General features: G+C 58.2%; 3 protein-coding genes and 1 non-coding gene across 4 annotated transcripts in view; all 4 read left to right on the top strand.

The window, feature by feature from the left end:
- Window positions 1-11,370, top strand: part of SPG7 (SPG7 matrix AAA peptidase subunit, paraplegin) — a 32,024-nt gene extending 20,654 nt beyond the window's left edge. The window contains exons 11-17 of the mRNA XM_035566180.2: window positions 1,138-1,240; window positions 2,295-2,405; window positions 5,754-5,869; window positions 7,555-7,711; window positions 8,278-8,441; window positions 8,854-8,931; window positions 10,621-11,370. Of these exons, the coding sequence (XP_035422073.1) occupies window positions 1,138-1,240; window positions 2,295-2,405; window positions 5,754-5,869; window positions 7,555-7,711; window positions 8,278-8,441; window positions 8,854-8,931; window positions 10,621-10,830 (939 nt within the window). The 3' untranslated portion in view covers window positions 10,831-11,370. The remainder of the gene's footprint in view (window positions 1-1,137; window positions 1,241-2,294; window positions 2,406-5,753; window positions 5,870-7,554; window positions 7,712-8,277; window positions 8,442-8,853; window positions 8,932-10,620) is intronic.
- Window positions 11,371-11,798: 428 nt separating this feature from the next.
- Window positions 11,799-16,431, top strand: RPL13 (ribosomal protein L13). Its single transcript, XM_050713124.1, has 6 exons — window positions 11,799-11,932; window positions 12,101-12,216; window positions 12,425-12,566; window positions 13,671-13,844; window positions 15,285-15,341; window positions 16,230-16,431. The coding sequence occupies exons 2-6, from the start codon at window positions 12,113-12,115 to the stop codon at window positions 16,386-16,388; spliced, it is 636 nt and encodes a 211-aa protein (XP_050569081.1). The 5' UTR covers window positions 11,799-11,932; window positions 12,101-12,112; the 3' UTR covers window positions 16,389-16,431.
- LOC118257903 (small nucleolar RNA MBII-202) lies at window positions 12,261-12,338 on the top strand. The gene has a single exon (XR_004781739.1). It is a non-coding gene; the product is annotated as a small nucleolar RNA MBII-202 (small nucleolar RNA).
- Window positions 16,432-19,399: 2,968 nt separating the features above from the next.
- Window positions 19,400-24,487, top strand: CPNE7 (copine 7). Its single transcript, XM_035566181.1, has 15 exons — window positions 19,400-19,624; window positions 21,070-21,252; window positions 21,326-21,400; window positions 21,721-21,795; window positions 21,998-22,081; window positions 22,155-22,244; window positions 22,335-22,433; window positions 22,677-22,763; window positions 22,851-22,910; window positions 23,031-23,164; window positions 23,307-23,361; window positions 23,442-23,493; window positions 23,584-23,717; window positions 23,980-24,216; window positions 24,350-24,487. The coding sequence occupies exons 1-15, from the start codon at window positions 19,400-19,402 to the stop codon at window positions 24,485-24,487; spliced, it is 1,728 nt and encodes a 575-aa protein (XP_035422074.1).
- Window positions 24,488-26,065: the final 1,578 nt, after the last annotated feature.

Here is a 26,065-nt window from a genome sequence, read left to right as displayed (position 1 = left end):
AGATAGTATGCCTTTCTGTGTGCCTTCCTTCTTATTAATGCACCCTAAATCAGAGATTTGACATGCTAATGTAGTTGCCTGTTGCAGTGAAATGACAGCTCGCTGTTTTTAAGCGTATCTGTTCCTATACGAGCTTTGGCAGAAGATTCTCCTGTGAGGCTCTTTGCCATGCAGATGCAGAACGTTATATGTAGTCTTCTCCCCAGGAAGTTGGGAACCACCTAATTGGCAAGTTGGCTTGTGGGGGAGAGCTCAAATTGTCGTGCGCTTTGAGCATCATTTGCCTCGCAGGTTTGTTGTCCTCACTATCCTTGTCAGGCTCTTTGTTTTCCTTCAGACAGCCCGCTAAGTGACTTTCCTTCTGAATGCTTGTTAAATCCATTTACTAGGGGAGTCTTCCACGGCTGCTGTGTTGACTTTTGTAGCAGAGCTTTGGAAACAGGCTCAGCTGCAGTAAAGGTCTGTCCGCTCTGCCAGCACAGCCTCTTCCTTCTTCCATCTGTGCTTTACTGTCGTCCTCAGAGTTTTCACTTAAAATACCTTAAATGCCTGATACAATCTGGCACCGGAAGCATGAACCGTGCAGCTGCCCTGAAGGAGGAAGGGGAAAAACCCTGGCAACTGAGCCCATTGTTTTAATCAGGATCTCCTGGACCAGCTGAATGAGTCACTGCTTGGCTGCCCGCCAGCCATCATCTCACCCCCACCTTTGTCTGGGAAATGGTTGCAGGCTAAGTCGCTAGTAGATGGGGTTTTCGTTTGCAGTGTAGGAGGAGCAGGTAGAGGCACTCAGAGCTCCTTCCTGCAAGTGCTTTTATGGTGAGAGAAAAGTTAAAAGACAGATCAGAGTGAAAGTTTGGAGGAGGAGAGAGTGGCCCTGAGAGAGAAAGCAGTGACTCACGGTAAGCCTTCATACATCTGTTCCGAATTTGAGAGCTGGGTGATTATCGGGGCTCCCGTAGAACTGAAGTGCTGTAAGGACAGCCCTGCCCTCTGGTGGCAGTGCTCCTGTCCCCGCTGCCAGAGGTCTGGCTCCTCCTCTGCTCCCTGGGATAGGGAGCAGGCAAGCTGCCATGTTGCAAAGGCTTGCTGGGCTCGGGTGTTCGCTGTCGTGTGAGTGCTCTGTGTTCTTCGCAGGAGAGAAGAGAGATCTTTGAGCAGCACCTGAAGGGTCTCAAACTGATCCAAGACGCCAGCTTCTACTCGCAGCACCTTGCAGAACTGACTCCAGGCTTCAGCGGTATGACGTGCATTGTCCCTCTGGGGCTGTTCTGCCTCCTTCCATGCTTGCTAATTCTGCAGTTCAACCCGAAGCTTCTCAGTTGCTTAGTTTTAAGAGGGTATTTTGGTCTAAAGGGCTTTTTTTTTCCCCCTCCACTTCAAATCTTCTCCACTGAAATAGTGGGAACCTAACCAGCTCCCTGGTGAATGGAGTTGCAATAAGCAATTGTTTGTGGCTATTTTCAATCTTCTGAAATTTCTGGCAGGGTGTGGAGGTTGGAGGAAAACACGCTTTTACAGTGCCTGAACCCTGATTCCGAAGGGGAGGAACCACTGTTCATTCTCTGCTCCAAAGCTGTTGTCAAGGATGAGGTGTTGCACTTCACGCTGAGATGTGGAAAGACTCTTAAGTTGATGTGTGTTACCAGGAAAATGATGGGAGGAATGAATAGCAGTTCCTTCGTCGGTCAGGGTAGAAATTGGACAGCTCTGGCTCCTGCACTGAGCCTGTTTCCAGGGTAGGTCCCTGGGACTTTGAAACAGTGCTGAGCAAGGGGCTCCAGAGTTCCTGTTTATGTGGAGTTCCTGGAATATCCTTTCTAGGTTTCCCCTCTAACAGGCCCCAGCACAGTGCCTCTTCGTGACTTCTTTCGGCAGCCCCCCACCACCATCACCCACACACACAAACTCAGAACAGATGTTCTTTCTCTTCTGCACAGAGGTTTGTGCGGTTGCTGTATGAACAGCGCGGCGGCCCATGCCAATCCAGGCTGCCCACGCCACTCCCCTGTTGTTGAGAGCCAGCTTTGGCTTCAGCCTGTTAATTGATTGCTGAACTCTGTCCTCTGTGTGGCAACGCAGCGTTCATTGCCAAGGCAGTTGTATTGTTCAAATCCAACATAAACACCATGGATTAGGTTTGCTCTCTGTTCCCAAGGAACAAAGAGGAGCTTGCAGTGCAGGCTATTTGACTTCCTTAGGTCCCTCTCTAGATCTGTTCCTGCCTGTTCTGTCCCCTAAAATGTCTGTCGCATAACAAACGCAATGTAATTCTTGTAAACTCTTGTCTACAGGAGCTGACATAGCAAATATATGTAACGAAGCTGCTCTTCATGCCGCTAGAGAAGGTCACAAATCCATTGATACTTTCAACTTCGAGTATGCCGTGGAACGAGTGATTGCAGGTAAGTGACCCAGCCGTTTCTGTTGTTGTCTTGTTAATCTGTGTCAGCTCCTTGAGAGAAGGGTCAGGTGATTGGGTTATGTTCCAGGAAGACAGTTGGTTCTTAACTGGTTCCTCTTGTAGACAGAGCTGTCTGGAAGATCTTGAATGCCATAGTTGGAGAAAGGGTCTTGTTCATAAAACCTAAATGGACCTGTTTTTCTGACTCCGCAGGCAACCTGAGCCAGTAGCTCAGGGAAAATGACCAGTAGCAAAATAGTAAAGAGGGGAATTCAAAGCTGGATGGTTGGTGGTTGGTTTGTTTTTTCATTAAAATAAATAAAGTGGAAGTATCTCTGGGCTTTTGTTTCTGCTCTGGACACCTGCTACATAAACATGAATAGCAAAAGCAAACAGGCTACCCCATCCTCAACAGCAACAGGAAGAAATTAGAGATTTTTCTTTTTGGCCTCAAAGCCCAGGCTTTGATGAATTGGCAGAAAAAACTGAAAGACAGTAGAGTACTGTTCTCCCTCTGAGAACATCCTGTCAGCCTTTCCCTGTCACTTGTGCAAGTGCCAGCAGAGGAATCTCTGGAGATTACCCTGTAGCAATGTATTAGAGGGAGGGTGGAAAAGAGTTCCCAGAACGCTTGACTTCACCTGAGGGATTTGAATCTGGTGGGTTTTGATCTGAACTGCCCTCTAGGCAAGCTTTGGTTTTCATAATCTGACACTTAACTGCTTCCAGGCTGCAGCATCATTACTGGGAGGTGAGCCTGGGCAAACGGAGAGGCGTTCTGTGCTGTTCTTAGTAGAGCGTGTGAAACAGGATGTTTGTACTGGGTCAGTTATTTCCTAATATAGAAATTAGGTTTTCACTATTTGTTTTTTATCAGAAAATGCCTAAATAATTCCTCATCTAAGAGAAGATTTTTGAGAACTCCTGACAGTTTCACCTGCCTCTTAAAAACAACCCTTGGGGTGCTTTGGGTGCCTGTGACCCCGTTTCTACAAAGCCTGTACTCAGCTGTACTCAGCAGCTCCCAGGAGTGGACAGCGAGGCAGCTCTAGCTGCAGCGCAGAAGTCCTAATCAGCTATAGCAAATAGGTGCTTCACTTTCCCGTCTGCAGTACAGAAAGCACTAAACTCGCAGGCGTTCCCCTAACTTTTCATTCTGAGTCCCACCATAGCCTTAGTTCCCCAGACATGGGCAAGAAGCAAGGAAGAGCACAGGGATGTGTAGCAGAAGGGATATCTTGTTTTAATGTGGAGGACGTTAGAGGGCATGGGCTTTAGCAGTTTCACTGCTGACAGGCTGGCTCGCTTCACTGAGGCTTCGTGGCATTTGAGAGGCAATAACATCTTTTTGTTGCTTAATGGGATTTTTTTCATATTAGCAGGACTTGGCTATTTTTTGTAGGACACCCTAAACACCCCTCCAGGCCCTTATATTAAATGTACCCTTGCCATGTAATAGGAATGCTTCTGAGTTTCACAATTCAGAGGGTATTTCAGTTGCTATAAAAGCTTTTCTTGAAGAAAAGAAGATATTACTGTGCTTTCCATTATAGGCTGCTGGTTTTAATAAGGGTGGTGCGGAATCAAAAGAGAACTTGGCAAGTCCAGAGGCCCTGTCAGCCTTAAAGCTTTGTGTTGCTGTAAGGGAGGAGTAAGAACTCTTCACTGTGGTAGTCTCCATTGTGTTTTTAGTTTGGGAACAGAAAGTAGTCAGTAAGTCAGGTCTCCTGGGAGTGATGGAGGAAACCTGCTGAGCACACAGAGGCAGTTAGGGGCTGTCTTTGGGACTGTCTTTGGAAGATGGAGCAGAGCCTGTGCCCTGGTGGGGTTTGTGCACGCAGTGTAAGACCAGCAGAGATGCACCAGAGTTGCTTCCTGGATTATTTCTCTCATAAATGTGATAAGTGCAGGCCTTCAGAGAGCTCTCCTGCCTGGAGCTTGCTTTCTGTAGGGGAAGAAACAATCTTTGTGGGCACACTGTGTGCTGTTGTGAAGAGTACAGTCCCTCCCTTCTTGGTGGGCTGGCAGAGGGATGCTTCCAGAGTATAAAAAAATTACATAGATTATATATAGTGCATGCATGCATCTTTCTATAGAAAGATCCGTACAGGGAATGCGCACACACTGCTGAAGGCAAGGTAAGGGGCTGACTAATGAAAATCAAGGCTGTTGCAATTAATCTGCTATTCCATCACCATCATGCCTTGCAGGGCACAGTGGTTTCCAGCATCCTTGAGCAGTAATTTTACAAGATCTGCCACGCTAATTTTGCTGTTTCCTTGTTTAATAAAGCTCTTGACTTTGTTTAAAAATTAATGTTAATAGAATGTTGTTTTCCAAGACATCAGGCAACCTTGGTATAATGCTGCTCTTGACTGTGCCTGCTCTACCCCCTATTGCTCCTGGCACTGTGCAGAGGCATCCACTTTAAAGTACTGGTACCTTCTTGCGCTCGATACGCAGGGCAGTAATGAGTGCTCGGTGCGCAGTGTGTTCTGTAGTTAACGTATTTTCTACGTGCTAGAAGCTTTACTCCCATTCAGCATTTTTTTGAAATCCTAATTGGACTTATTCTGTGTTACGGACTACTGGGTTGGAAAATAGACACTTTCAAAAATCACCTTTCTGGAGAAAGTATTAAATGTGAGTTATGGCTTAATTTGCTAGTTCTCAAGAGCCTGGGAATAAGCTCATACAGAGCATGCCATGTGTAATCAGATATTCCTTGGGTCTGGAGAAAGATTTTGGTAGATAGTCGCGGGTTTTTTTTGCTGACTTGAACACTACTAATGCACGAGAATCTCAGCCGGGACCTCTCTGCTACATATAATGGAACATCTCAGTTCCCTCGTGTCCCTAGGGGACTGAAAGATCGTACAGCAGAATAAGTACGCTCTTCCAGCCAGACTCCTTTTTTTTTCGGTGGTGGGTTTTTTTAGGGGTGGGATTCCTTTTTTTTCTTGAAATGGTACTGACTTGTTGCAGACCTGTCCCTTGGCAGAGATGTAGTGTAGGTACCTTTGACAGAGCTGGGAGCAGAACAGAGCTTTGCATTCTGGAGCTGTGAGTTAATCGAACATTAAATTATTTGTGCAGTGACTAAGTCTGTTGTAAGGGGAAAAAGTTTCTGCCAGGCATGGATTGCCTTCTGCTGCAGGGACAGAGAGCACCTCTTCCACTGTGTAATCGAAGGGTGTTTTACTGCCTCTCCCTAGACAGCGTGCAATGGCAACTTTGCTGGCAGTGCAGCCACAGACTGCTCTAGCTCGTGTGCTTCTCTTTACAAGGTGATGCCTGTTGGCTACATTTATTGACAGTTTATTGTCTTATCTTGTCTGTGTTCCGACAGGCACTGCCAAAAGAAGTAAGATCTTGTCACCAGAAGAGAGGAGGGTTGTGGCGTTCCATGAATCAGGTCACGCGTTGGTTGGCTGGCTGCTGGAGCACACGGAGGCAGTGATGAAGGTAACCCCACCACTGGCTGTCGTGTAATGAAGCCCCGTGCTGGGTGGGAAGAGAATCCTTTGGGATCCTCCGTCCAAGACGTGTTGATTGTTTTGCAGCACTTGTGTTAGATTCTGCTACGTTACCCTGGTCTCCATGAACTTGGAGCTGTGAATGCTGCATCAACATAAACAGCAAATATCATAGGATCACGGGATGGTTTGGGTTGGAAGGGACCTTAAAGGTTACCCAGTTCCAACCCCCCTGCCATGGGCAGGGACCTCTCCCACCAGACCAGGTTGCTCCCAAGCCCCATCCAACATGGCCTTGAGCACCCTCAGGGATGGGGCACCCGCAGCTTCTCTGGGCAGCCTGTGCCAGGGCCTCACCACCCTCAGAGTAAAGAATTTCCTCCGTATATCTAATTAAACCTATCCTCTTTTTGTTTAAAGCCATCACCCCTTGTCCTATCACTACACCCCCTGACAAAAAGTCCCTCCCCAGCTTTCCCTTTAGGTACCCGCAGGCCACTGTAAGGTCTCCCTGCAGCCTTTGCTTCTCCAGGCTGAACAACCCCAACTCCCTCAGCCTGTCTTTGTAGGAGAGGTGCTCCAGCCCCTTGATCATCTTTGTGGCCCTCCTCTGGACTCGTTCTAATACATCCATGTCGTTCTTGTGCTGCGGTCCCCAGAGCTGAACGCAGTGCCGCAGGTGGGGGCTCACGAGAGCAGAGACCTGTCTTTGCTCTCAAGATACGCTGTCAAGAAGTCCGTTATCGGGCTCCAGTCATGACAGTGTTGCTGCAAAGCTTAATCAGCCACAGGAAAAATCTTGCGTTTGCAAGCCAACTGTAAAGCACCCCCAGTGTGTCTGCTGGACACCCTGGTGCTGGGCACATCTGGAGCAAGTGAGTGTCCTGCCGCTGCTGCTCAGCTCGTGCGCCGCCTCCAGGCACAAAGCGCTGCGCTGTGTGCGTGCCTGCGTGGTCTCTTTCCCTGCCAGCGTGTTGCAGCTACCAGTCAGGCCATTGCAGGAGCTGCTCTGATACTGATGGAAAGAGAGGTGTTTTTCAGATCGGCACACTTGGGAGTTTGTGTGCCTGAAGCCCTTCTCTGTAGGGAAGGGCCTCCCTTTGGCACCCCAGGGTGCCTTCTGTCCCATGCACGTCTCCTCAAAGAGCCTGGACGCGGGGAAGAGGTGGAGGGGTGGGAATGGCAAGGATGACGGCTTCTTGGCCTGCCACCAGCAGCAAATTCACTCTGAATGACCTGTTGTATAAGCTGAACTGTTGTTAATTACTCTCAAGGAGACGTGGCTGGATGGGGGAAATGGCTGTTATTTTTCTGAAAACATCCCGTGTTTCTCCAGGTAGTCCTGATGATTCTGGAACGTGGTAAAGCAAACTCTGGATTATATCCTCCAAAGGCACCCTTAAATCTTAGGGTTTCATTTACTTGCTGTTAAGGACAGGTTCCTTTTAATTTTTTTGATCTGGAATGGCAAAAAGGGCATGTCTGCAGCTGTGGAGGCAGAGGCTTCATTATGGGAATGGCAACGTACTGCAGTTTTGGCCGTGCGTCTGTAGGTCAGCCTGCACCATTGCTTTCAACAGATTTCACTGGGAGTGCAGGCCCTTCCTTTCTTCCTTTTGTTGCTATAGTTGGTTCTTTTGTTCTCTGCACTGACGGAGCTGCCCTGTGTTGCAGGTTTCCATAGCCCCTCGAACAAACGCAGCGCTTGGATTCGCTCAGATCCTTCCACGAGAGCAGTATCTCTTCACCAAGGAGCAGCTGCTGGAGAGGATGTGTATGGCTCTGGGCGGGAGAGTGTCTGAGGCCATCACCTTTAACAAAGTCACTACAGGTGAGGAGTCAGACCCTGCTGCAGGCAGGTGGAGAACTTGTTGAGAGAGTCTGAACTTCTGTACTTGTTGCTCTGTCCAAGGGTGACCTGAGAATTTTCCCACTCTGGGCAGTGGGAAAGGGAAATGCCAAATTACTTGTTTTGATCTTCGAGTTGTTTTTTTAAGAATGAAGGTCTCTCATTGTGGGTTGCAACTGTGTTGTGTTAGACTTTGTCCCAAAGCCTAAGGCCACAGATGCGGTTACCCGGCGAGACTGTTGGCTGGTGGAAGAGCCTGGACCTTCTGCGCCTTAGTTCCGCTTAGTTCCAGCTAGTTACAGACAAACGTGGTAACAGAAGGCAGTGGCTGCTAAGCGATCCGTATACTTCAGCTACCAGTGTGTTTACTCAGGGTCGTGCACAGGTCTTGCAGTACACGAGGAAAGGTCCATCAGCAGGTAGTGTTCACCTGGGTGGGTTCCTGCAGGTGCCCCAGGCTCTCGCCTAGTCATACGTTTGTTTGTGTAGGACCTGCTTCTCCTGCACTCAGCTCAGAGCTGGCAAGCATCGCATCTCTTTTCACGCAGGAGCCCAGGACGACCTGAAGAAGGTGACCAAGATAGCCTACTCCATGGTGAAGCAGTACGGGATGGTGCCCAGCATCGGGCAGCTCTCCTTCCCCGATGCGGAGAGTGCACCGGGAATCGGTCGGCGCCCTTTCAGCCAGGGACTTCAGCAAATGATGGACCACGTAAGGCTGCCCCTGAGCGCGTGTTCCTGTCTGTTCTTTACTTTCTGCAGCTCGCTGAAAAATGCAAGTCAAATAGCTGAAAACCAGAAAAGCTCTGGTTCCAAAGCACTGTAGCTGTGCTTCCTTGGGCTTTGTACTGAGCTGTATCTTTTGCTACTGGGCAGCTTCCGTAGACTTCATTTCCCATCAGCGGGGAAATTCAGGAGTTTTGCTAGCACAAGAGTTTACTGTTCCTTATCCCAAGCGCTCTTTTGGCTTTTTTCGAAAGGTTTATCTGCATTTTCTGTTAGTGGTAACTGCTTTCTGCCTGCTCGGTTTGCACATTCTTTCCCATGGTGCTCTCCTTGTTTGTCCACACGTTGTGTTTGTTGCCACTTGCACTGCAAATCTCTTCTTGTTACTGTCTTCTAAGGAAGCAAAAGTGCTGGTGGCTCAGGCTTACAGACGCACAGAAAAACTCCTGCTGGACAACCGGGAGAAGCTGCAAACAGTAAGTTGGAGTTCTCTGAGGTTTCTTTCACTGTTACTTTTGACCTTGATATTTTTTGGGCTCTGCAGCTTGGTTGTTGCAGCGTCTCTGTGGTCCTAGAATATCTCGTAGCAGAGATATTGACATGCTGGAGTTTGCGTTGGGACTGCTGGGAATAAGAGGCTGTTCGCTGCGTATCCCCTAGGTGAGAAGCAGGCACAGGGAGGATGTGCGCCTTCTCCAGCAGTGAGTAGTTCACCTCCTGACACCAGCTGATACTTGCAGGGTAGGGGAGGAGTGCTCTGTGCTGGATGGAAGTGATCAAACCCAGAACTTGCCTCCCTCACCTGTACTTCGGCGCTAGCCTCTCGGAAGTATAACTTCGTGGAAAGCGGTGACCATTCTTGTGAAGGCAAGAGCAGTTTGTCCTTCCAGGCTCTGTAGACATAAAAGAATTGGGTGAACAGTTTCTGGGGATGGTGAAAGGACATGGGACCTGTCACCTAGGCTGACTGGTGCTGACCCATGCTCTCTGGTGGCTCCAGGCAGCTTTCGCCTGTCATCTACTTGACTCCTGATACATCGAGGAGACCTTGTTGCAGAGGCAGAGCTTTGCCTCCTCTAATTTGTGTCCTGGGAGCCCATAGCCGGTCCCCGCCTCGCTGCCAGGGCCTCTGCACCCATCCTTTGGGGCTTGCAGCACCCCGTGTGCCTCCGTGACCTTCCCTTCAAAAGCAGGGTCCGTAACATGCAAACTAGCCAGGAGCCGACTTAACGTTGCATGGTTTGCAAATGAAACAATCCTTAAATCTTCTTTTTAAACAACAACAAAGCCCAAAACACTTCCCTCTACCCAGCAGCAAGCCTCCTCTGCCTGGTAAGGTGGCCAGAACTGGCTCGGACACCCTGCTGTTCCCCGCATCCCCGCTCTGTCCCCGGGACAGTGTCCCAGCAGCGCTCTGAGAGCGGGCGTTGTCGGGGGGTCTCCTCTCCGCAGGCCTCCTCTGTTCCGACGCTTTCCTTTAACAGCAGTCAGATGTTTGCTAGAGGGTCAGCGGAGAAAAACCTTTTAAGTCAAGCCAAAGTATCTACAGAGCGCTCCGTTTGCCAGGCCAGTGTGTCGCCTCTTGTCAGCAGAACGGGGCGGTTCGTGGGGGACAGCCACCTGCTGCTCGAGCGCAGCCCTGCTTGCGGAGGGGCTGGAGAGCTGGCGTTCCCGGGGAGGACCTTCCTGGTGACCCTCAGCCCGTGCCTGCAGGGACAGCTCCGCGATCTGGGACACGTTCTGTGCGCAGGGGAGGGGTCTGGCTCTGGCTCCAGCCTCGTCTGCCGTCGCCCTGCCTCCTTAGGCAGGGCCACAGGTGCTGGGACAGTGGCAGTGAGGGCACTTCCCCAATCGTCCCCGCGGTTCTGCCTTGCCGAATCATTTCCTGAAGCAGCCTTTATCGCCTCCAGTCATACTTGGCGCTTCTGGCCAAAAACACGCTTGCAAAAGGTGCCGGCTGCCCGGAGAGCTTTGTACCGGCTCGGCGGGCGCTTGGGTCACGCCGGCTGCGGCGTGGTGGCTGGGGCCCTGTTCCCTGCGGGCTCCAGCACGTGCTGTGTCCAGATGTGGAGGTCCAAGTTGAGCTGGCAGGGAGAGGTCAGGTCAGTTCGGAGGGGCTGTTTTCAGATCTCTGTGCCTCATTATGCCTTATTTACTCTTTCTAGCTGTCTAATGCCCTCCTGGAGAAAGAAGTGATAAATTATGATGACATCGAAGCTTTGATTGGGCCTCCACCCTACGGGCCGAAGAAAATGATAGCTCCTCAGAGCTGGCTTCAAGCAGAGAGAGACAAGCAAGACACGAGAGACGAAGAAATGCCCCAGCAGCCACCAAACCACGAGGAGGAGGAAGAACCACGCCTGAGACCAGTGTGAAGCCCCCTCTTTATGTGGAATGGGAGGACTGCAGAGGCTTCTTTTGAACACAGACCCTTTCCCTCTTCAGCTCTGGAATCAAAGATACCGAGTAGGGAATCTCTGTGACGCCGTTCCCCGAAAACGAAGGGATGGCTTCGTTGGCTCTTGTAACAAGCTTTTCCCTGCAGGAAGGAGAACTCCTTAGGATTTTGAAATTGATTCCCAGCAGGGTAGTAGTGGTTAGGAGTTGGGTAAGTCTAATCTGCTGGAAGGATTTCTTGTACACAGGGATGTTGTGTACGTGTTCTTAGGGCTGAAATGTGCTGTGGAGTCCTTGTCAGCTACCTCTAGCTGTGCCGTGTGGGGTGCCGGGGGTGCGCTGCCACTCCCCTCGGTGCCAGAGTGGTCAGCAGCGAACCGCTGGGAGACTGAGCTGGCTGCAGGGCTGCAGTTACGCGACTCCACCGTAACCTTTGATTGTCTTTGCTGCCGGACATAAAATAGAAGCTGAAAACCAGACTGCGCTAGAATAAATGCTCTAATGTGCTGCCGTTTGTACGGTGTGTCAAGGCATGGCGAAGTGCGTGCTGCAGGTACGGGGTTGCACAGGACGTGGGCTTTCTTTTCACTGGCCAGTAGCTTATATCTGGTTTTTATAGCGGGGGTCTCAGAAGCAGAGATTGAGGGAAAACTCCTATTCCCAACCCAACACGAGCCCACGGTGCGATGCTGGGACCCAGCCCTGCAGAGAAGCGCTGGGTGCCGGGTGTCCTCCGGCCGGGCCAGGCCCCTTCAGGCAGTTCCGTCGGTCCTGGGTTACTCCTCGAGGACTGTCTGTGCCCTGCAGGACCCCTCTGACATCTTCCAGGCCCCCGCCATCTCCCCCCCCAGCCCTCGGGCCTTGGTTCCAAGCCCCCTGCTCGGGGTCAGGCGGGAGCTGGGAGCTGCCCTTCGCCCGGGTGCGGGGCCCTTTAAAGCCGCCGCCATCTTGAGTGCGGGCACGGGGAAGCCGCCACGAGCCCCTTCCGGCGCCGCCATCTTCCCGGAGCTGCCTCCGCACTTCCGGCGCGCGCCGCGGCCGCGCTTCCCTTTTCCGGTCGGCCATCTTCGCAGGCGGGAGGTGAGTGGCGGCGCCGCGGGGCTCCATCCGCCGCCATCCGGCCGGGGCCGCGCCGGGCGGCGCTCGGGGCCCCGCGGGGGAGCGGGGCGGGACCCGGGGGACGCCTCGGAGGGGTTTTGGGCCGGTCGATGCCGCGCGATCCGCGCCCAGCCCTGTCCGTGTCCGCAGGCCGCAGCCGCCATGGCGCCCAGCCGCAATGGCATGATCCTGAAGCCGCACTTCCACAAGGACTGGCAGCGGCGGGTGGCCACCTGGTTCAACCAGCCCGCCCGCAAGATCCGCAGGTGAGCGGGGAGCAGGGAGCGGGGCGGCTCCGGCTGCGGTCAGATGATGCGAAACCTCCGGAATCGCTGCAGCGCCGTGATGAGAGCTTGAACCCTGTCTGGCTGATGACCGCCGGAGCCGCCGGGGGGGCTTTGGGGAGCCCCCGGTGCGGCTGGGGGGGGTGGCAGGAGGGCTCTGCCCCTGACGGGGCTCTGCCCCCCGCTCCAGGAGGAAGGCTCGCCAGGCAAAGGCTCGCCGCATCGCGCCTCGGCCCGTGGCTGGGCCCGTCCGGCCCATCGTGAGGTGCCCGACCGTCAGGTACCACAAAAAAGTCCGTGCTGGCAGAGGCTTCAGCCTAGAGGAGCTGAAAGTAAGTACGGAGGAGCTGTCCCGGCCCGGTAAGGCCAGCTCTCGAGTTTGAGCTCGGTCGTCTTGTTCTTTGTGTAAAATTAACTCACAAGTGGCTGCAGTGTACTGAAGTGGCAGTAGCTGCTTGCACTGGCTGAGCCTGCACTTAGCCAGGGACAGGCTGCTGCTGTCGCTGGCTGTGGAGAAGCACACAAAATGTTACTCTCTTTTTTTTTTTTTTTTTTTTTTGTAATTGTGGCATGGGGAAGCAGTAACGCGACAGAGTGAAAGGTTAACTTAAAAAGTAAATACTGGTGTGCCTGGTCAGACTGTCAGTTTAAACAAAATATTAAAATCAGATTCTGGTAGAGTGTGAATTGAGTCTCCTGAACTTAATTTAAGTAAAAGGACTGGCGGGTTTTGTTGTTAAATGTCTCCTTCCGTGTAAAACGCGTTATTGCAAACCCTACAGAATGTAGCTGGTGGGGACCTGTTTGTGCTGTGGAACGAGTAGGTCGTGGTCACCGCAAAGACTGGGGGAGGCTTTCAGCGCCCTCGCCTTGCTTCAGGAAAAGGTGCTGCACCATCCTCCCAGGTGGCTCTCAGCTGATGAGCTGCTGGTGGTGAGCTGAGAGGGAGGTGGCCCGCAGAAAGCCCCACCGGCCTGCTTCCACACAGCAGGAGTAAATGTTAGTGACTGCTGGCAGCCAGTATCCCCAGCCTCTTGCGTGTTGTTTAGCGTCTAATTAAAGCATTTATAACAGCGAAATTAGCGCATTGAAGCAGTAAAGCTGTACTTCTGAATGCCAAATGCTTCATTACTTTGCTTTCCTTTAACGTTCAGACAATGTTGGGATATAAAATGGAACGTAGATGTTTGTTCTTAAACAGAAAACGAGGTTATCGCTTAAGGATGTTACCAAAAGTATTTTTTTAACGGAGCTTTCACTGTTCAGCGAACTACAGTTGCCACGTGCCGGCTCCATAAACTCATCTGGCACGTATCAGAGTTTAAATGGTGGCACCGGTGGGGGCTCCAGTCGAGTGCCGAGGCCGGTGGCTGTGCTCAGCGGCGCGGTGTCGGGCGTTGTCGCGCGCTGGCACTGCACGCTCTCTTTCTGTTCAGCTGGCCGGCATTAACAAAAGGTTTGCCCGGACCATCGGAATCTCCGTGGATCCCAGGCGGCGGAACAAGTCCACGGAGTCGCTGCAGGCCAACGTGCAGAGGCTGAAGGAGTACCGCTCCAAGCTCATCCTCTTCCCGAGGAAGCCCTCGGCGCCTAAGAAGGGAGACAGCTCCGTAAGTACTTGGCCTCTAGAAGCACTTGACCGGGTCTGTTTGCGGTGGCTTCGGCAGAGGTTTGGTTGCCAGTCCTTCCTCCTGGTGCTCTGGTGTGCAGTCAGGGGGCATTCTGAACGCTTGGAGCACGGCCCCTGGTGGGGGGACGGCTGCAGGTTGGGCCTGCCCTGTGCTGCAAGCTGTTTCGGGGACTGCCGTGCTGCTGGAGGGGCGCAGCTCGGGGCCGGGGCTGGCTGCCTGGCCGCTCTGCTTCAGCTGGCCGAATTTCAGTCTGAGGCTCACCTGGCAGCGGCTGGAAAGGGCTGGCAGCGGCTGACAGGACCAGGAAGGCGAGGGTGTGCTCTGCACCGCCGAGTAGGTCGGGGAAGGGAGCGGTGGAAGTCTCGAGAAGCTTGTTGCTGTTGACACACAAAAATGCTTTTCGTAAAAATCTCACCGAGGTCCAAAGCGGGGTTGGCTTTTCCTGTCTGGTCTTGGCTCTGCGCGTGAAAAACACACGCTTCCCGTGGGGCGGCGCAGGCAGTGAAACGCGGTGCTGTGTTCAAGCTGCCTTCAGTCTCTGGGAGGGCCTGTCAGCCCTGGGCTGCTCAGCCACGGTGCTGTCCGCGGAGCTGGGCCGTGCTCGGGCTGCTTTCGCAACGGGGGCAGGAGGGTCTCTGGCGTCTTGCACAGCCTGGTTGAACACAAGTTCTGCTGAACGTGTCAGCTTCACGGTTTTTAAGTCAGGAGGGTGCTGCTCTCCACCTTGATGTGTGGACGTGAGGATTATGAGATTGCATCCAAGATTCAGAAATAGTTTCATATGAATACAGGGGATTTTTCCAAACTGCTGTGAGTAGCACATAGAGTCTGTGCCGAACCCAGTCTGTTCTAGTTCTGACCTGGCTAGCAGCACAAACTTGTAGCTTTCCAAGTCCAGCCCAGCTTTCTGGTTGTCCACTGCAGTCTGTTTTCAATACCAGAAGATAAAGATAGTTGTGTCTGGAATCATGTTTCAAATTAGTTTACTTTAAACTTTATCTCAGATAGCTGATTAATGATTTGTGTTGATGCAGTGGTTGCACAGGGAGCTGGAATTAGCTGTAGAAGGAGTTGCTGAAGAACACGCTGAGCAGCCAAACTAAAAATGGCTCGGTAGGCTTCACCTTTTTTCCAGCTGGCAGAACTCCGAAAGGCCACAGCTCCCCTGGCCGGATCCAGCCTTACTGGTAGCCGGGCAGAGCACACTTGGATGCGGCGCGTCAGTGCCAAGTGCTCCTACAGCTGCATGGGTGAAGCGCTGAACTCGCTACCGTCGCTGCTAAGCCTGCAGCCAGAATCGTCATCAGTGTGTTTAGGCTGGGAGCTCGTGATAAAAACATGTTTTGAATGTAGGCACCAGGCTGAGAAGCGTACGTACCGGTTTTTAAATGATGTTTTTTTCCCTCTCTTGTTATGCAGGCTGAGGAACTCAAGATGGCGACTCAGCTGTCTGGACCAGTTATGCCAATTAGGAACGTAAGTGAAGCCCTAAATCGTGTTCCTTGTGTGAGGTAATTCAGGCCGGCTTCAGGGGAGAGGATTCTTGTCGTACAGTTACGGGTTGCTGGCTTCAGATGCTTCCCATCCTGGATGCACAAACAAAAACCCAACAGGTCAAGTCCTGCCCTCATTTAGTTTGTTGTTTTTTTTTTTTAATCAACTGAGAAAAGTCCTTGAATCATGACCTGTGTAGAGGAGAGCTCTAGGCACCAAGCTCAGGGGTCAGGTCAAGATAGATCGGACAAGGATAATCGTAAACTCTGCTTCTGCCCTAAATCACGTGGGAACGACCTAGTTATGCGCACCTCCAGAGAAGGCCGGGGTGGAACTTACCCGGTAGCCCCCAAAAAGCAGCGTTCTGCGGGGACGGGGGTTAGAAGCACGCGTTAAGGATGTGCAGCGTGCTTGTGTTCAGCACTGTCCTCCCGGCAGGGGGCTGTTTGTGCCCTGGTGTCTTCGAAGGAGCCCGTGCCCCCGGCAGATTTGGGGCATGTCTTGGCAGCCGGGGTGTCGGGGCCGAGCAGGTTGCGAGGTCACCGCTTGTCTCTGAAACCCTTGCTAATTGTGAAAGATTGTTGATAGCGTGCCACGAACCTGACTCAGATTTCGTTTTGCGCTTGTTTTTCCCTGGTATTTTCTGCTCGTCTGCTGATGTGCGCTGGCAAATTAGGAGCTGGTTGGAATGAGGTGTCTGGTGGAGTGATGATAAGGGCAGGGCCTGCAGATTGCACAAATTCTGTGTTCTTAACAGCATCCTGGAGCCAGTGGTAAAAATGTAGCGAGATTAATTGTGTTAAGCCTTAAATACCGTCTTTTCTGGCAGCCTCTGATGTGTAGTCTGACTGTCGGGCTCTCTCCCACTAGGTTTTCAAACGGGAGAAGGCCCGCGTTATCTCCGAAGAGGAGAAGAACTTCAAGGCCTTCGCCAGCCTGCGCATGGCCCGGGCCAACGCCCGTCTCTTCGGGATTCGGGCAAAACGCGCCAAAGAAGCGGCGGAGCAGGATGTGGAGAAGAAGAAATGAACTGTTCTCACCGGAACTGCCAATAAAAAAATGTAGAAACGGAGCCGTGTGGTGTCTTCTTAGGGCAGCCGCACAGCTTGGAGCTGCCTTGGAGCTTCTCCTGCCCGCCCTGCTGCGGGGTGCCGCTACCGACGGTGGGCAGCTGTGCGTGGAGGTACTCAGGCAGGGGAGGGCTCCTCTGTGATCAGGAGCTCCGAGCTTCTTGGCAGCGAGGGAAGCGGGCACCCCGGCTCCCTGGCGGAGGGCGGTTTGTTTCGTCTTTGGGAACGGGACCAGAGCTTGCTCCTGCCTGGAGCCTGACCCAGCCCTGCCGTGCGGTGCTGCGCTGCTGCCTGTGCCGGGGGGCCCAGGGCCGCTCCCTGGGAAGTCCTCGCCCTGCCCAAAGCTTTTCCTGCTGCCTTCGTGTTCCCAGGGGTCCCTGTATGAGGAAAGGTGTCCTCGGTGCTCCAGCTTCAGGGGCTGGGCGTGGGGTAACAGCCGTGTGGTGTGCTGGAGGCACCTCGGGGCTGTGGGAAGGAGAAAGCGGAGGCTGCTTCAGGGTGCCCCGTCGCTGCTGTCCCTCCACCCAGCTGTCTTTATTATTTCAGATTTCGTTATTTCCACACCTCTGCGTGTGGATTTGTGTGAGAGCAGTTAGCTCTGCTCTAACGGGGGGGATGCTGCGGGGGCACGGCGCGCTCGGTGTCCCTGGGCGTGCGAGCTGGGCGCCCGCAGCCCCTCGGCAGCTGCAGCACGGCTCAGAAGCGGGGTCCTTGCGGGGTCCCTGCTCCCGCATTTCGGAGGGGTGCGGGGCTGTGCTTGCTGCCGCCGGCCGCTGGGTGGAGCCGGGTCCCAGCACCGGGCTGCACCGTCCTGCGCGCTGTCAGCCGGGCGGGCAGCTGCCCCCGGCTCTCCCTGCCTCACTCCATCCCCTTGCACGCACCCCACAGCCCTTTAAGCCACTTCTTTAGGGAAATACCTTGGTGACCTCAATGAGGAGCCCAGTCCTGGGGCGCTGCCCCATCTCTGCGGCTCTCGGTGGCCCCGGGGCTCTGCCAGCCGTGTCCCTGCGTGCTGCGGTCACGGGGCCGTGGGCTCCGTCCCGCTCCGGGGAGCGCTCGCTGGCTCCTGGCTGGCTAAGCAGTTCTGGGGCCCCGCTGTGCTGCGCCTCGCCCGTGCCGGGATAATTGAACCATTCGTATTCATTAGCGGTGTGATGACAAACTTGGGACTCGCATCAGCTGAGGGCTCGGGCGCAGGGCTGTGAGCTGGGGCCCTCGGCCCCGGGGCGCTGGACGAACCCCGGGGCGCTGGAGCGGGGCTGCGGGACGGCACAGGGAGGAGGGTGGCCTACTTCTGCCAGGCAGGCTGGGGATTAGCTCCTGGAGCCCGGGCCCTGCAGTGCCCTCCCGCTCGTTAGCCCTCTCTGCATTTAATCCCTCTGAACGTGGGCTAATTACATCATCCCTCACGCAGCCGAGCTGACAGCGCTGCAGTGCTCGAGTGTCGGGGGGGGTGTGGGGGCAGCCCCGGCCCGGGACAGGGGCTTCGGCACGTGGGGGCTTGGGCACGCCAGGACCCCCCCGTCCTTGTGGCAGGGACGGCTCCAGCGGGGGGCACGGGGGGACAGGGGCACACAGGGGATGGGACAGGCCTCGGGCACCCCATGGGGGGTGGTGAGGGGGCCGTGGGGCACGTGGAGCGAGGGCTGTGCCGGGCAGGGTGCGGGAGGGCTGGCCGGCGGTGCCACCAGCGCTGTGCCGTGTGCCCTGGCCTGGCCGGCTGTACCGGGGACCCCCGGGCACCGTGGAGCCCCTGTGCCCGCAGGCAGGCTCTGCTCCGGTGCCGGCAGCGAGGCAGTTAACGGAGATTGTAGTCTCCCTCTTAGGGCTCCGCTCCCGAACTGCAGCTTGAGTCAGTTGTGTGGAGGTGGCAGCGGCGGCAGCTCCGGCTGGCACACCGGCTCCGGCTGGCACACCGGCTCCGGCAGCCACGCCAGCCCTCGGCCGGCCCCGCACGGCGCCCGGCCGCCAGCACCCAGGTGAGGGGGGCGGCCGGGCAGGGCAGGGGCTCCGCGCCCCTCCGCCGGGGGATGCCGAGCGGTGCCGCGATGCCGGGGAGGGGACGGTGCCCACCGGAGCCATGTGCCGGGGAGGGCAGGGCCCGGCGCGACTTCGCCGGGAAACTTCGGTCAGGCGGCGCCAGCTCCCGGCACGGCTGGTGGGGGGCGGCTCTGCCACAGCCTCAGCAGCAACCGGGGGCTGCAGCTGGGGGCAACGAGCCCGGGGATGGGATGGGATGGGATGGGGATGGGGATGGGGATGGGGTTTGGGATGGGGATGGAGCAGCAGAGCCAGCGTTGCAGCATCGCCTGGCTGAGCCCTGCCAGCACCCAGGTGGAGCATGGCAGCTCCGTGTCCCCAGCGCAGGGAGCAGCAGGGTGGAGGGTGTCCCCTGTGGGCAGACATCCCACCCCAGGGTGCAGGGGATGGGAGGGGAGGTCCTGTTCTCCTGCACAAGGAGGGGGCTCAGGGCTGGGGCTGCCGGCGCTGCCCCTGCTCCTGCTCAGCCTCCCAGACTCGTCCCAGCGCCCCTGCGCCACCGGACACCTCGCGGGGTGAGGCTGGGGGCAGAGCCGGGCACGGCCCCATGCGATCCACCCCGGGGGTCCAGCGAGTGGACAGGGGCAGAGCCGTGCCCGTGGGGCTGCCTGTCCAGGGGTGACCCAGCTCCGGCTCACCCCTCGGTGCTCTGACACCTTGCAGGTCTGCCATCGGGGCTGGGATCAACCACCACGCCTCGGAGAGGGTCCCTGAGGTCCCCAGCACCCACCGGGCCATCTCACCCCAGTCCCCTCCTGCGCCCCTGCTCCGTGAGCCCCCCCAGCCCCCGTCAGCGCCCTCCACCACCAGGAACCTGCACCCGGGCTCCAGCCCCACTCCTGGCACCGCGGGGCCCCGTGCCCTGGGCATGACGGGCACCAGCCTGGTGCGCTGACAGCGAGGAAGGCAGCGGCCGCCCCGTCCCCCCGCATGCCCTTCACCCACGGTGCCGCCTGCCCCCCGTCACGCCTGGCAGCCCCCCGCGCCGCCGCCACCATGGGCGAAGCGCCCGAGCCGTCCTCCCAGGCGCCGCTGGCCGTCCTCTCCAAGGTGGAGCTGCGGGTGAGCTGCAAGCACCTCCTGGACCGCGACACCCTCAACAAGTCGGACCCCTGCGTCCTGCTGCTCATGCAGTCCCAGGGGCAGTGGGTGGAGGTAGGCAGGGCCGAGGCCGGGCAGGGTGCTGGGCACAGGGCTGGGGGCTCCGGGACGGGGACGGGAGCGGAGACAGCCCCAGGGTGGCCGCGATGTCCGGCGGGGCCGGGGCCAGGGCAGGAGCTGGCGGCAGAGCGCGGAGCGTGGTGCGAGGTGCAAGGTGCAGGAAATGGCGCAGGGTGGGGTGTAGGGTGCAGGGATGGTGCAGGGATGGGCGCAGGCACAGGCTGCGGGGTGCAAGGTGCAGGGCTCACGGTGGGGTGAAGGACACAGGCTGTGAAGGGCAGGGCCCGGGGCTCCTGGTGCTGTGGGACGCCCGGGCAGTGCACGGGGACGGTGCAGAGTCCTGGCTCGGGGCGAGTCCCCCGGGACTCGGTGGCTCTGGCAGCGCCAGGGGATGGAGTGCTCATGGTGTGGGGGTCCACCCCGTGCCAGGGCCATTGGATGCACTGGCCATCTCTGGGGTGGATCAGGGTTTGGGGGCTGCTGTGTCCCTGCTGGGGCTGGGCTGGCTCCATCCCATGGCTGCCCCACAGCTCAGCTCCCGGCTGGCTCCAGCAGCTCCCCACTCGCTAATCACCGCTGCTCAGCCGGCAGATTTAGCGCTAAATCCCTCTGCGTGTAATTGACTCTGCTCGCCCGGGCTGGAGCCAGAGCTGGAGCCAGGGCGGGCGGCGAGGGGCCCCGTGCCAGCTCGGGGATGCGGCACCCCCCAGGCTGTGCCATGCCATGGTGCTGTGCTGTGCGAGGGCCACATCCGAAGGGCAAGAGGACCCCTCCTGGGCTGTTTTGGTCCCCACCTGTGGCAGCGAACAGGTGGGCAATGGGGGACCCTCACAGGGACGCATCCCCTTGCTCAAACAGAGCCATGGCAAAAGGTGGGCCAGAGCCCGAGCGTCGCCTCGATGCAGCCCCAGTGATGTGGGGTCTGCCCCAGAGGGAGCAGTGCCTCAGCACCCAGGGCTTGCACCCAGGGCACCTCTCCCTCCTGCGCCAGCCACGGGCACGACAACGAAATGCTTCTGCCCTGGGGATGAACACAGGCGGATAAACGCTTGTGCACGGCTGGTCCTGCTGGCAGCTGCCCAGCGTCCCTGGTGTCCCCCCTGCGTCCCCAAGTCCCTGTGTCCCTGCACCCCGTAGCAGCGCCACCAGCCCCGGGTCTGGCCCCGCACTGGCTCCAGCCCCGGATACAATCCCACTGCAGCAACGCAGCGGGCTGGGGGCTTGAGCTGATTTAAGGATAAATTTCAGTGAGACGAGCTTGGACCGGTACTGCCTCTAAGGGGTAAATCCCAGTTCGTTTGGGGGGAAGGCATGGCCGGAGCTCCCACAGACACAGTTTGAGGAGGCGCAGCCAGCACCCGCCTGCCGCCGTGCCGGGACCCAGGGGCAGCCCCTTGGTGCCGAGCGGCGGGGCTGGCGGAGCCCCCTCTGCCCCACAGGTGGACCGCAGCGAGGTGATCAAGAGCAACCTGAACCCCGTCTTCGCCAAGATCTTCACGGTGGACTACTACTTCGAGGAGGTGCAGAAGCTGCGCTTCGAGGTGTACGACAGCCACGGGCACGCCGGCGTTGGCACGCACGACGATGACTTCCTGGGGGGCATGGAGTGCACCGTGGGGCAGGTGAGCCCCCCGCCGTGACCCCCCCACCACCCGCAGGCTGCTGTCCCCTCCCTGAGCCCGTCGGTTTTTGCAGATCGTGGCGCAGAAGCGGGTGACGAAGCCGCTGTTCCTCAAGTACGGGAAGTTCGCGGGGAAGTCCACCATCACGGTGAGCGGCCGAGCTGGGCTGGGGCTGCGGGTGGCAGTGGGACGGGACACTACGGTGGGACGAGCCTGGGACAGCAGGGTGGCACTGAGCAGGGGCACGTGTGGTGGGACCCCAGTGACCCTCTGCCCATCCCGGCCATTTATCCAGCTGCTCCACACCTCCCAGATGGATTGGGGTCCCCTCAGCAGCTGCTAGCCATCCTGGGGGTCCCCGTGGTGCCAGGAGGTGCGTGGAGGACGGGAGGCACGGGGGGGGGGAGGAGGGCAGGGGAACAACATCACGCCGGGTGCTGAGCACCCCACGGCCACCTCTCCTGGCAGGTCATCTCCGAGGAGATCTCAGGGAACAACGGCTACGTGGAGCTGGCCTTCCGGGCCAAGAAGCTGGATGACAAGGTGGGATGGGGCTCACAGGCAGGGGGGTGGGATGGGATGGGATGGGATGGGATGGGATGGGATGGGGATGGGGATGGGGATGGGACGGGACGGGATGTATGGGATGGGTGGGATGCATGGGATGCATAGGATGTATGAGACGGGTGGGATGGATGGGACAGATGGTCCTCTGCTCTGTCCCGTCCCATCCTCTCTCCTCCAGGACCTCTTCAGCAAGTCCGACCCCTTCCTGGAGATCTACCGCATTGACGATGACCGCAGCGAGCAGCTGGTGTACCGCACCGAGGTGAGGCTTGGCTGGATCTGACCCGGGGCCGCCCCACGGGTCCCCAGTCCTGCTGAGCCCCCTCGCCCCCCAGGTGGTGAAGAACAACCTGAGCCCCATCTGGGAGCCCTTCAAGGTCTCCCTGAACTCACTCTGCAGCTGCGAGGAGAAGAGGAAGCTGAGGGTGAGGAAGGGTGATGGGGATCCCATCCCCAGGCAGGGGCATGGGGGGGGGACACGCACCCAGCCGGGGCTGAGCCGTGTCCCCCCACAGTGCGTGGTGTGGGACTACGACTCGCGGGGCAAACACGACTTCATCGGCGAGTTCTTCACCACCTTCGAGGAGATGCAGAAGGCGATGGGGGAAAACAAGGTGGAGCGGGGACAGGGGGATGTGGGGATGTCCCCTGCAGGGCTGGGGCACAGCCTTTGGGCTGCCGGCAGCTCCCGTTCCAGGAGGCTCCATGGGGAGGGGATGGCCGGGATGGGCTCCTCTGGGGACATCAGCCCAGGGTGGGTCATGGGGCTGTGGGGCCAGGGGGGGCTCTCACGTTATGGGGCTGGGGGCTGGGGGGCCGGGGCCAGCCCCGGGCAGCGCGGGTGCCGCGTGCCGCAGGTGCAGTGGGAGTGCATGAACCCCAAGTACAAGATCAAGAAGCGCAACTACAAGAACTCGGGGGTGGTGGTGCTGCTGGACCTGAAGGTGAGTGCCTGCGTGCCGAGCTGTGCCGAGCCAGGCTGCTGCGGGGCGGTGGGGGACGGCAGCAGCTGAGGCGGGTCGCTTCGGCAGATCCACAGGGTCTACTCCTTCCTGGACTACATCATGGGCGGCTGCCAGATCCACTTCACGGTGAGCGGCATCCCCCGGGGGGCCGGAGCTGTGCCATGGTGCCGGTGAGCAGGGACAGCAGCTTGGGGCTGCTCCCGGCCCTGGGGACATGGGGACCTCACCGGCACCCCGCTGTGCCAGGTGGCCATCGACTTCACGGCCTCCAACGGGGACCCCCGCAACAGCTGCTCCCTGCACTACATCAACCCCTACCAGCCCAACGAGTACCTCAAGGCGCTCGTCGCTGTGGGTGAGATCTGCCAGGACTACGACAGGTTGGTGGCTCCGGTGGGGACCCTGGGGCTGGGACACCCCGGTGTCGGCCACCCCAGGGCCAGGACACCTTGGTGACGGCCACCTCGGTGCTGGCACACACAACCCGCCGTGCCGGGGCTCCTCACACCCTTTCCTTTGCAGCGATAAGAAATTCTCTGCTCTGGGCTTTGGTGCACGGATCCCCCCCAAGTACGAGGTATGGGGGCGGCCGGGACCCCCAGGCCATGCCCGTCCCTGCCAGCACCCTGGCTGCCCCTCGCCCCTCTCACCCCCCAGGTCTCCCACGACTTCGCCATCAACTTCAACCCAGACAACGACGAGTGTGAGGGTGAGCCCGGCCCCGCTGCACGGGTGCCAGACCCCGTCCCTGTGACCCCGGGGTGCAGCCGGGCCGCCCCCACACCCTGCACTCCCCCAGGCATCCAGGGCGTCGTGGAGTCCTACCAGAGCTGCCTGCCCAAAATCCAGCTGTACGGCCCCACCAATGTGGCTCCCATCATCTCCAAGGTGGCTCGCGTGGCGGCCGACGAGGAGCGGACCAAGGAGGCGTCGGTAGGTCCCCGCGCAGCACCAGCACGCCTTGGGTGCGCTTACCCACAAGTACATGGAGGGGGGGGGCTAATTAAAAGCCTGACAATTATTTACACTTGCTGACGAGGAGGGTTTTAGGAAAATGACAGCCTCTCCTGGGACCTTGTGGACTGTTTGGGGCGGGATCATTGATAACGCCACCTCGCCCCATGCGCACGGGGGGGGCGCATGGCAGCAGTGCCCTGTACCAGGCAGCCCCCCCAGAGCTTCCCTCCCCCCCCAGCAATACTTCATCCTGCTGATCCTGACGGACGGCGTGGTGACGGACATGGCGGACACGCGGGAGGCCATCGTCCGCGCCTCCTACCTGCCCATGTCCATCATCATCGTGGGCGTGGGCAACGCCGACTTCACCGACATGCAGATCCTGGACGGGGACGACGGCGTCCTGCGCTCCCCCAGGGGCGAGCCCGTCCTGCGCGACATCGTCCAGTTCGTCCCCTTCCGGGAGTTCAAGAATGTGAGTGGGGGACGATCCCGTTCCCTCTGATCCCCTCTGGTCCCTGCACAGGGCTGAGCGTCACCGGCCGGAGCGCTGCCGGGGCGAGCGGCTGCCACCGAACCCCCGTCACCCGTCCCGCTCCATCCCGCAGGCGTCCCCGACGGCGCTGGCCAAGTGCGTGCTGGCCGAGGTGCCCAAGCAGGTGGTGGAGTACTACAGCTACAAGGCCTTCCCGCCCCGCTGCCCCCAGCCCGACACCCCCGACTCCAGCCTCAGCTCACCCCAGTGAGGGCACCCGCCTGGGGACCGGCACCGTGCCCCCACCGCACCTGGCCGGGGACACGGGGACAGCCCCGGTGCCCCGGTGCAGGACGCCACGCCGTGCTGCACAGGGGCAGCCGGGTCCCCAGAGGGCACTGCCCGCTGCCGGTGGCCCGTGCCCGTGGCCCATCCCCGCTCCGTCCCCCTGCGCCCGCTGTCCTCGTGGTCCCCTGTGGTCCGTGCTTGTCTGTCGCTGTGATGCCATTTCGAGGCTGCATGACGAACCCGTCCTCGGTGCGCGGGAGGCACCAGCCAATAAAGCAACCTGCCCCTTCCCTGCGCCGCGTGCTCTCTGGGGGCTGGGGCCCTGCCACATCCCACAAAATCCCCAACTGTGAGCACTCAATGGAGCAGAGGGACAGGCTGCGGACACAACCCACTGCTCCCCCCCGAGTGCCCGAGCCCACGAGCATGGCACCGTCCCGCAGCGAGGGGTCCCAAGGGCTTAAGCAAGCAAAAGCTGAAAGCACGCACCAGCTGCCCAGTGCTGCGCTGCCACCTCAGCCGTGTCCCTCATTAGCAGGGATTTGTCACTTGAAAGCCACCGGCCGGTGAAAGAAGCGGTAGTGCTTTGTAGCTGCTGTGCTTTGGAGCAGCCACGGCTTTAAAGTTGTGCCGGAGCCGCCCCACCACGGGGCTCCCGCCCCGCTGCGCTGCCGGCCTCGGCGGCCTGAAAATCCAGGCCAGCGGAGGCAGAGACAGAGCCGTGCTCCTGCCCCTGCCCAGCACAACGCAACTGCCACGTGCCATGAGCTGTGTGCCATGAGCTATGAGCCCTGTGCCATGGGCCATGTGCTGTGCCGTATGTGCTGTGTGCTGTGCCATGTGCCACATGCCACAAGCCGCGTGCCATGTGCCAAGTGCCGTGTGCCGTGTGCTGCGTGCCGCGCCACGCGCTCCATGTTGTGCGCTGCATGGTATGTGCCACGCGCCACGTACTCTGTGCTGTGTTCTGCATGCCATGCATCACGCACTGTGCCATGGGCCCTGTGCTGTGTGCCGCCTGCCGTGTGCCGTGCTGCTGCCATGTGCTGCACAGCTCTGTGTGTCTGGCTGTGCCAAGCCCCACGCGCTGTTCTGTGTGTGCCAGCTGCCTCACGCCGTGTGCTATGTGACACCGCGTGCCACGTGCCGTGTGCCATGTGCCGTCCGACATGTGCCATGCACCGTGCGCCATTCACCATGTGCTGTGTGCCGTGTGTCTTTTACCATGTGCCATGCACTGTGCCATTCGCCATGTGCCATGTGCCACCCTCCTGCCACCTGCAGATGCTCATGGGGAGGTGACATCTGCCCGGGGGGGCACCCAGAGGCCACCACAGGGCTGCAGCTGTGGCCTGGGGCGGCTGTCATGGGGGCAGGGGCTGCCCCAGATCCTGTTCCCCATGCCCCCCTCCCCCCAGGGCCACTGCTGTCACCCTGTCAGGGTGCTGGCACAGGGCTCCCAGCCTGACCCCATCCACGCGGCCGTGCCTGCACAGAGCTGCCCGTGCCCCTCTCTGGCACACGCTGGGCGCGGGGCTGCCGCGGGGCTGCCAGCTGCAGG

Source organism: Cygnus atratus, chromosome 12 (genome assembly GCF_013377495.2).
Source record: "Cygnus atratus isolate AKBS03 ecotype Queensland, Australia chromosome 12, CAtr_DNAZoo_HiC_assembly, whole genome shotgun sequence".
Classification (NCBI taxonomy): domain Eukaryota; kingdom Metazoa; phylum Chordata; class Aves; order Anseriformes; family Anatidae; genus Cygnus; species Cygnus atratus.
The sequence above is the reverse complement of the archived record's forward strand: the minus strand, read 5'-3'. Positions and strand labels throughout refer to the sequence as shown.

What these genes read in the sequence shown, in the direction of transcription:
- RPL13 (XM_050713124.1), top strand. Translation starts at nt 12,113, where the DNA reads ATGGCGCCCAGCCGCAATGGCATGATCCTGAAGCCGCACTTCCACAAG. An exon ending in TCAGCCTAGAGGAGCTGAAA is followed by an intron (nt 12,567 to 13,670) that starts GTAAGTACGGAG and finishes CTTTCTGTTCAG; the next exon opens with CTGGCCGGCATTAACAAAAG. An exon ending in CTAAGAAGGGAGACAGCTCC is followed by an intron (nt 13,845 to 15,284) that starts GTAAGTACTTGG and finishes CTTGTTATGCAG; the next exon opens with GCTGAGGAACTCAAGATGGC.
- CPNE7 (XM_035566181.1), top strand. Translation starts at nt 19,400, where the DNA reads ATGCCCTTCACCCACGGTGCCGCCTGCCCCCCGTCACGCCTGGCAGCC. An exon ending in AGGAGAAGAGGAAGCTGAGG is followed by an intron (nt 22,245 to 22,334) that starts GTGAGGAAGGGT and finishes GTCCCCCCACAG; the next exon opens with TGCGTGGTGTGGGACTACGA. An exon ending in GGATCCCCCCCAAGTACGAG is followed by an intron (nt 23,362 to 23,441) that starts GTATGGGGGCGG and finishes CTCACCCCCCAG; the next exon opens with GTCTCCCACGACTTCGCCAT.